At 43.7% G+C, this 9,281-nt stretch overlaps 1 protein-coding gene across 1 annotated transcript in view; it reads right to left on the bottom strand.

The window, feature by feature from the left end:
* GRAP2 (GRB2-related adaptor protein 2) overlaps positions 1 to 8,799 on the bottom strand; it is a 14,866-nt gene extending 6,067 nt beyond the window's left edge. The window contains exons 1-4 of the mRNA XM_009322579.1: positions 8,722 to 8,799; positions 5,485 to 5,576; positions 3,036 to 3,155; positions 1,116 to 1,284 (exon numbers count right to left, since the gene is read on the bottom strand). Coding sequence (XP_009320854.1) covers positions 1,116 to 1,284; positions 3,036 to 3,155; positions 5,485 to 5,576; positions 8,722 to 8,799 — 459 coding nt within the window. The remainder of the gene's footprint in view (positions 1 to 1,115; positions 1,285 to 3,035; positions 3,156 to 5,484; positions 5,577 to 8,721) is intronic.
* Between the last annotated feature and the right edge of the window lie 482 nt (positions 8,800 to 9,281).

Raw genomic sequence — 9,281 nt, 5'->3', positions numbered from 1 at the left:
CAGCCCAAACAGGTTATTTTACTGATACATGCATACAGTCTTCCTTTCTCCTTCCCCAGACAATTCTTCATTGTGATCTCTCTCATAGGTCCCATAGCCTCTATTTTATACCTTACTAATGCATTTTTAAAGCTCTGCATAAGTGGTCTAGAGGGAGACAACAACCAAGCCCCTTCTTCAGACTGAAAAATATATTGTCATTCTTTTGGAGCCAGCAAGAATGACCCACATGCAGCCTATAAAACTTTACTGCTGCAGTGAGCAAGTCACGTACTTTCTGCCCTGCCTCTACCTGTACATCCTGGAAATTTAATACCAGAATCCATTTCCCAGTAAAGCAGAACTTTGGTTACTGCAGTGACCAGGCATGTTCACTCCTAGTACGTGTGTGCAATGCATAGCAGTCTCTACTATGTAATTTGCTTGTTCCCCTGGCACAAAACCAGGCATTCATTGGACTGGGATTTCCCTGCCTTCTCAAACATCTATTACATCTTCCTAGAATGCAAAGCTTGTTCCCATATCTGCTATGTTCTTCTCAGCAGTACTTTTCAGTTCCTACCAGCCACTGCTCCAGGTTCTGCCCTCGGTTCCTCCACGCTCCTTACTGTGTTCACTTGGTAACAGAAGATGGATGATTCTTCTGAGCAGACAAACTTTCAACTGTAATGACAGCTGCACTCTGGGTACATTCAAGGACACTAGGAAACCAGACTCAAATTCTTCTCAGACACAACCTACCAGTCAGCTGTGTACCTGCCCTTATGAAATCTAGGCATTTCAGCAAGGTAAGTCCTGCTTCCCTTGGAATTCTAAGGCATCTTAGAATTTCAGCTCTGGGGCCTTAGCACAGCTTTAGCAGAGAACCTCTATGCAGATTTGCAGCACTGCCTATTGCTATCCAAAACAGAATCAGAAAATTCTGCTCAATTATATAACTGTATGTACCACTGAATCCACTAAAAATCTATGTTGCAGGGCCCAACAGTGTAGTGATGTGACTGGGTTTCCAAGGACAGACTCTCCCCCTCCGACCCCGAGACATTCTCATGGGCTGAATTCCTCGCACAGAAAGGTTTCTTACTGAGAAACTCCTAAGGATGGTTTGTGTTTACCTTCTCTTCTCGGCTGTTGTCCCTCAGGAAGATCTGCTTCTGCCTGGAGATGGAAGTTGTCTTGTAGTAGTCCACCAGCTTGTTTAGCGAGTGGAATTTCTCTGTCCACAAGTAATAGTTACCCTTTGAATCCCTCATCACTTTGAAGTGTTGCACGTCATCTTCATGCCTGGATCCAATTGGAAAAGTAAGAGATCATCAACCAGATTGCACTTTTATCTTTTTTGAAAAAGTCTTTTCCAGAAGGGTACCAAAGCTTCTTGCATGGCCAAAACTAGACTTCTGGAAAGTAAAGCAATGGCAGTCCTTGTGTGTACTGGACCTAGATGTGGCTCTGGATTTCAAAAGATTCATCGACTTACAAACATGGAGTGCTACAGGGCTGCCCAGTCACAAAGCACTATCAGAACAAAACATAGGCTTCTCCTTTGAAATAAAGGCCAGAGGAGCTTTCAGGGCCACAAATCGCTAATAGCTTTATTCCATGCTCTTTGTACAGGAGACAAAGGTGCAGTTGTAGTCTACCCACTAGCCTCTGCCGGTTCCTGTTAACATCTAGTCTGCATTGACTGTAAGAGATGTATTACAGCTTTTCACACCATGGGCATCACCACTATGTGTAGACATAGTCACATGAAGCCATACACTGAATTTTATAACTGTATAATATATAGTGTAATATCATTACTACTGGTCATTCTCCCTACCCAAAGGAAAAAAAAAAAATTATTAGTTGCTGTTACAAGCCAAATTAACAGTCTCAACCTTCTGCCCCTCCTTCCTCCCTGCAACTCCCCTCCTCTTACCTCTTGTCTGATTTGGACAATTCGTCTTTGCACCAGATGTGATCTGGTTTTGGCACCCACCTCCTTGCTCTGTGCAACTCCAGGGACTCAAAACACTCGTCTCAGAGGCTACATCTGCACAAATAAACTAAATGGGGACCAGACAGGGACTGAGTGCTATCCTGGAGTGCTACAGTCACACAAGCTGTTAAAGTGTTAGCATGGTTTCAGTCTAAACCAAAAAGCCCTCCCCTAGATAGTGCTGGGCCATGGTTAGGGGGACAGAGTGGACCAGGAATTGTTCACAGTGAGCTGCTTGAATACAGCTGTTCTGTTCTGTGGGCTGAAGAGGGTTTAGCCATATGGATCTGAGTTCTGCCGTATTGCTTGACCTCAGGGCCAAAGAAGAAGCCTGACTGTACTTAGTTCATTGGTGTTTATCAGTGTAGATGTAACCAGAATGCTTTCCTGCATTCCTCTCAGATACTTTTTGATCTCCCTGAATCAGAAAGTGCACACTGCTTGGAAAAGACATTGCTAACCACTACTCTAATTTAAAACTGGTTATCAATTCTTTGACTGAAAATTAAGAAATCAACCATCATTTAAGAGCTCTGCTTTAAAGCAAACGCTCTGGGAAGGGCTGGGCTACAGTAAGTTGCTGAAATGCAGCTGGGCTGCAAGCAACTAAAAGCCATTCCTGTCCAATGGCTGTTTAGTGACCTGTGGGAAATAAGTTAACAATGTAATAGTCATCTCTTAATGGGTGGTAGTGGAATTCTTGGATTCAGTAACCAGAGCTGTCAGGGAATTAAAACAAATGGAGGGCACATGTTTTGCACTGTGGGAGATGTCCCATGTACCACTTTGCTTTGCTGCAGCTCTTTCAGAGAAGCAGGTCACCAGGGGATGCAGCTTTGGAATGGGGCATTCACTGTGTCACTTGAAAAGAGGCAGAAACATTTGGGAATCAGATGCTTAATTTGTTCTCATTCACAACACAGCAGCACTGCCAGTGACTGGCAGCATGCAAACTTCCCAAGAGGCTACATCACATTAGGAATCATGTCAAGAGGAGGCTAGGGACACCATTGAACAGGAAAAGAAGCAGCAAAAGGCTGTGAGAAGCAGATACCTGACAGAGATGGAGAAGTCACCCTGAGAGTTCTGACTGGCTCGGACGATGAAGGAGCCAACTCCTTTGCTCATGAGGATGTTCTCTGCTTCATGGCGGGATATCCTCTCATCAAACCAGCTGTCAAGTCGGAAAAATCATGGAGACGTGAATAAGGAATGTGAATTAAGGTGAGGAACAAAAAAGTTGAGGGTAGGGAGAATATGAATAAGCAGGGTGGAGGAAAGACAAAACAAAAGGATCAGAGGAGCCCACATGACTACTCCCAGTGGCCATGTACATGCTAAGGTACAGGGTTTTGATGGGTGCAGATCATTTTCTTTGAGCAGTAAAAGCACGTAGATGCAAAGAGAACGATGTAAGCTTTCGCCTGCTAAGAAGCAACACTCAGCTGAAACTGTAATTACAGGCACAGTACAGTAAGGTGTTAGTCAACGAAATTTTAAATTACAAAGTTGCATGTATATATACATACACACATAATTCTCAGACATATACATCAAATTGCTTTTGGTAAACTGATTGAAAATTACTAGACTGTGATGGATATATTGCAAGGGACACACATAAATTTTTAGCAGAAGCAAGCCATGAAAGTTTTAGTACTAATAAATTGGTTCCTGCAAGAGTTATAATACCACAACATTGCAGAAACACAGCACACATGTAAATTTAGCCAGGCGTAACAAACAATAGTATAAGGCACTAGACAAATAATGAGAAAGTCACCATAAACACTAAAATAATACAGTGTCAATAGGAATTTTTCAGTAGAGAAAAAAATCATCATGTACACTTATATATGTCCACTCCACAGCTAATAAGGTCTACAATCTGCAGTCTTCTGCTTTTATGTAGTGCTCAATTGCCTGTATTGCATTAAAAATAAGGACTGATAGTTTCATAAGCTCTGTCGTTTCCACTTTCGAGTTTCGTTATAATTCTGCTTACTATCATCACAGTTTACCTATGTATCATTAGCAAAGGGAAATCAGACATTAATCAGCATTGATAACCAGTCTCAATGATTACTTGACAAGGCAAAGATGGAAAAAACCAGCCCATCAAAAACAGGAGACGTCGTTCTTCCCTACAACTGGTTCTAGCATCTGGCCTGAACTGCTTCAAAGTGCAGACCTGCTACTCTTAGAAAAGCGTCAGCGGAAATATTTCTTCACAGCTCTTGCTCGGAGGAAGCATCATGAGAAAAATGTGTGTGAAAAAAGAAGCTGCTAGTGTCCCTGCGTGATGCCACAGCCCTGTGAAAGAGCGAACAAGAACAACTAACTGGGAGATCTCGTCCCCTGGAGGCCCGAAAGTACAAGTCCATATTTGCACGACAAACTAATAATGTCCTTCAGCTCAGCCAAGCAGGCTGGCTGATGTCCAAACAGGCCAGTAAGTGCCACCTCCAAAGGGGACAGTGGCACTTATTTGTACCCTGAAAATCCCTGTACACTCCCAGTTTGACGGCTCAGGGCACCAGTGTGTTACAACTGGAAGTACTGGGCTTGGTGCACGCTCTGCCTCTTCGCTCCTGAAATTCTGCAGCACTTTTTCAAAAGAGGACAATTAGAGGGGCTTCAGGGAGCATTTCTGTCAACTGAAAGCAAAAGGTTGTAAAAATGCCGTGCATTGTCATATTTATGGCACAGGGCCAGACAGCGCATTTAACATGCATTTAAACACCTGTCAGCCCTTTCTGCAAGTGCAGTGCCATCTACTCTGTGGGAAGAGAGAAATGAAGGTATGCCTGTCCTCCGACAGATCTATGTTTGGGTGTACAGTCCCGAAACGTGGAGAAGGGGGTGTGTGTGTCTGCATGTGTGTGGGAGCAGGGCGGCATGTCTGGTCTATCATCTCTGTCAATCCATGAGTAGCACCAGCTGTCACATTTCATGTAGCATTGCACTGACCTCTAGTGTACCGAGAGAAACTCACACATACTTTGCGGGGGGGGAAGGGAATGCAGATGGCAGGGTGGTGAAAAGGGAATGAATGTAGTTAAGAGTCGGGGGGGAGGGAATTACATTTTTATAATTCATTTTCAGAGAGATCTCTTGCTCTTCCTTTTGTGCTCAGCCTCTGTCTCTGTTGCCAAGACTTCACATCATGACTATTCTCCTTCTGTCCGAGGAGATCTAAATGCAGTTCCTGCCACATCCCAGCGACATCCCTCCAAGCAACAGTAACAAAGGAGTCACTTGGGAGTGATAGCATTGAGAAGCATTCAGGTGTGAAAGAACAGAGGATGCTTCAGGGTAGAAATAAGGTGTGCTGACAGAACTGCGTATAGCATTATGGCAATCCTTGCCAGCCTTAAATTGTAGTATGTTATAGCCAGTGCTTCCTCTGTCATGTCTTCCTTTGTGCATGCACACACACATGCTCTTGACAGCAGTCTGTGGAAATGTGCAGTGGTGGTGCACACAGTTTCCATGACACTTACGGAGGAACATGAAAATCAATGAAATTCTTAGGAACGTAGCCCTCTTGACTTCTGAGCTCAGCCTTGTACCACTCTTCCTGGGAGCTCAAAACCTGCAACGGAGAGATGGATGGAATAAACTTGTCTCCTGAGAAAGGCAAAAGTAACCAAGATTCTGGCAGAAACCTAGAATTTCTTGTAAGAATAGAAGAGAACTCCACATATGCTCTACTGCCCACCCACCATGCAGCAAGGCTAGTGGCTGATGACCGCTTCAGAGCAAACAAAGCAATAAAGAAGGCCGAGTAGAATTAGAGGGATTGCTTGCTAACTTTATCCCTTCATCTGAATGACTGTCCAGGTGGCTGGGGATACCACCTGCATGTCTCTGATGTCTGTGAAATGGAGAAATTCAGCTCTGAAGGACTTAATAGGGGTTTAAGGAGTTCTCTGTGCTGTTTTTAATAGTTCATACTGCAACATCTCAGTTTCACAAGGAAGGAAAAAAACGTGTGAAAACTCGTCTGACATGTATGGGTATGGAGGGTTATACAGCTATACCTCTGTGTGTGTTTGCGTTATGACTGCACGGAAGTTACCGTGTGCTCTCGCATGTCATTTTGCAAGAGATCATTTAGTGGGTTAAGTCTTCAGCTGCCCTGAGCTTTGCCAAGGTAGATAAAAGAAGGAGGCAAAAAGTATTTTAAAGCCACTATTACACTTAAGAGATTGTAGGATAGCAGGAAGCCAGCCCACAGCGCACACTGGAGCAGCTTCAAGTGTGCTCACATTAACGTTGACTGTAATGGTCCTTAGGGACTGCACTGCTGACCAGGGACTGCCCAAATTCACTGCTCCCTGGCTGATGGTCCCTGATATAGCCCTAAGCTAGAGGAGAAAGGACAGGGATACAACCATATTATGATTTTACTGCAGATGTTGTGGTCTTTGGTGTTTTGTTTGACATTCCAACTCCTGGGACAGAATTCTGCTTTATGAAATAGAACATGTTTCTGTTCTCTCTGGTTTTGGAGAGGAGCCTGAAAGCGTGAGCCATGACAGTTTTAAAAGGAGAAAGCAAGTGGAAAAGACTTAATTTAAAATTTATTGTTAACAATACTAATACTTGTTTTGTAAGCCAATCTCATATTTTTGGGAGCCTAACACACATTCTAACTGCTTGGTGTTGGCAACAGGAAGTTACTGTCTCTGGGGCCACATAGGCCTTTTTTATGCATTCGGATACAGAAAAGTTGGGGAATAGAAATCTGTAGAGTTCTCTGCTTGTATAATCACTGCTTCCCCTATCCCTGGGTGCCGGATTAAGGCTCTTTTTTGCTGCTGTGGCCGCCCAAAGGGGATGATAGCTACTCCCTGCTCATGCTCAGGCCCTGCTCTGTTGGCAGCAAGGTTTCTAGAACGACCCACCTGCTGGTTCTTGGTGCAGGGCTGGCAGGTTTCTCTCAGTGTGTCATCCTTTCAGAGAAGGATGTGGAGGGGGGTGAGAGGGTGGATTTCCTCCTGTCACTGCTGGTTGAGGGCCTCATGTTTCCTGTTTTCTAATCTCTACATCAATACTGTTCATCTTATCTACTTTATAAATCAGAAAAGACAGCCAGCAGGTTGTGCAGGCAGCAGGAGGGGGCTCATGACAGGGTATGAATGTATGTGTTCATATGCCAGAAGAGAGATGTTACTCATGCTAACTTACTGTTATTATGGCTTGGGCGGCTAAGGTGTTATTTTGTTTACCTCAAGGACGTTAAAGCAAGAGGCAGTCTCACTTTTCTGGTAGTGAAGTCTCTGGGACAACTAATAATAATACTAATGTGTGGTGTTATTTGACACTTTTCATCAGTAGCTTCCAACGTACTTTGAAAGGAAGCTCTAGCTTATAATGATTTTATAGGAAGGGAAACTGAGGAACAGAAGGAAAAGCGATCTGGCCAACACCATCACCCCAGCCAGGGACTTGATGAAACCACAGTCTTTTGAGGAAGAAGATACCAGGTAAAGATCACGGGACAGTAGGGACGTGGGGACTACTTTTGACTTAAGGAAGAATTAGGAATGAGAGTGTTCATCTACACTGAAGAAAGACAGTGATTTCTCCAGAACCTTCTCATTACTCTCTGGAAAAACCTGGTATTTGATCTTAATGAGTTCTGGATGCCATCAGCTTTGTCTAAGCTTCAAGAATTAAAAGGACAATAAAATAAAAAACGGTGGTGATGGAAGAGGCAAGGCTGAGACCCAATATCTGGTTATTAACTGGAATAGCTGGGACTGTACAGGGAGGTAGCGAAGGCTCCCTGGCCAAACAAGGGTTTAGATCCTATTATTGTACATCATCCCTTTGGACAGTGGAGGAGTTAAGGCCTTAGAGAGGAGTTAGGCATTTTCAACTGAAACAGAACAGCTATGCTGGGGGCTGAGAAGCGGATAAATAATTGGGGTGGAGCAGCATGTGACTTCATCTGTGGGACTTTGGTAGGGTTAACAAGAACTGTTCTACCATAACACATGCAAATCAACTTTAAAGAGACTCTCACATGCTCTGTATTGTATATGATCAACTCTACTTCTACCATTCCCTACTACGATACTACTTTCTAAATTCCTGCAAGGGTGTATATAATATTATTAGCCCAGGACCTCTTAAACTCTTCCATTATGTGTGTAACAGACTGTCTCATGGACTTTTCCTCTTCTATTTGCAATGGCCTAAAACCCCTGTGGCAACTAACAGTAATTACTTACAGTGAAAAGTTAGATATAAGTTCTATAATGCATGATAACTGCCTTTTAAACAGTTTAAAAGCTGAAAATAAGGAATACAGCAATCTCTCTGGACCACACTCATCCTGCCTGCCTTTAGACATAGTTGTCCTGAATGTAGTCACCCTAGACTACCTATATAGTCAATGAAAACAGACAGGACTCAAAATCTGTCTACTGAAGAACTGGATCTCTGCCCCAGCAAAGGTACTTATCCTTCCCTGCTGACTACTGGAGGACTGTAGGGCAACTAAATCCATAGTTTATGGACCTAAAATCAAGTGAAGTGGACACAGACTCAAGCGACCTGGGAATGGTTGGTTGACCTATAGCAAGCCCTAGGGGAGACGAGTATCCTGCATTTGTATCCCAGTTTATAGACATCTGTCTTCATCTGTTTCGTCAAGGCAAATGGGAGCATAGAAAGATCTGGCAGCACTCTCAGAAATGCTATTTAGTCAAGCCTGGGGCTGCACTTACCTTCAGCATATCCCCAGCCTGGAAGCTCAACTCATCCTCTCCAGAAGCGCTAAAATCAAACTTGGCGATGGCTTCCATACTGTGTCTTGGTGGCAGAGCAAAGCTGGAAGAAGTATATGCTTGTCAACATCTGTGAGCTTCTGGGACTGCTGAGTCTAGCCTCTAGAAAGCTTATAGGCAATGCTGTGATTTGTACATGGATGAGCATGCACCAACCATTCGTAGACATTAGTTACTAGACATGGAAAGACATTAGCAGGTAGAAGAGATGGCATGGCCTAGAGGCTATAATTACCTCAAGTCAGTAGTTCAAACAACCCATTGTGTATGCTTATTCTAACATATCTCTTTCTCTGCAGCAATCTCATGGAGAAGTTTGCATACGTCACCCAAATAAGCTGGTAGGAGGGAAAAACCTTCTGTATAGACCAACCACTACTCTGTCACAGTTCCCAATAAAGCAAGTGACTCTATCATGCAATAGAAGAATGCATTTGCCCTCTGCAGTGACTTTATCTCAAGAGTGAGACAAATTGCGGACACAATGAACAGCCTGCAAT

This window comes from Pygoscelis adeliae, unplaced genomic scaffold, assembly GCF_000699105.1.
Source record: "Pygoscelis adeliae isolate BGI_AS28 unplaced genomic scaffold, ASM69910v1 Scaffold60, whole genome shotgun sequence".
NCBI classification, from domain to species: Eukaryota; Metazoa; Chordata; class Aves; order Sphenisciformes; family Spheniscidae; genus Pygoscelis; species Pygoscelis adeliae.
Note: the sequence above shows the minus strand (reverse complement) of the source record. Positions and strands in the feature narration are given on the sequence as shown.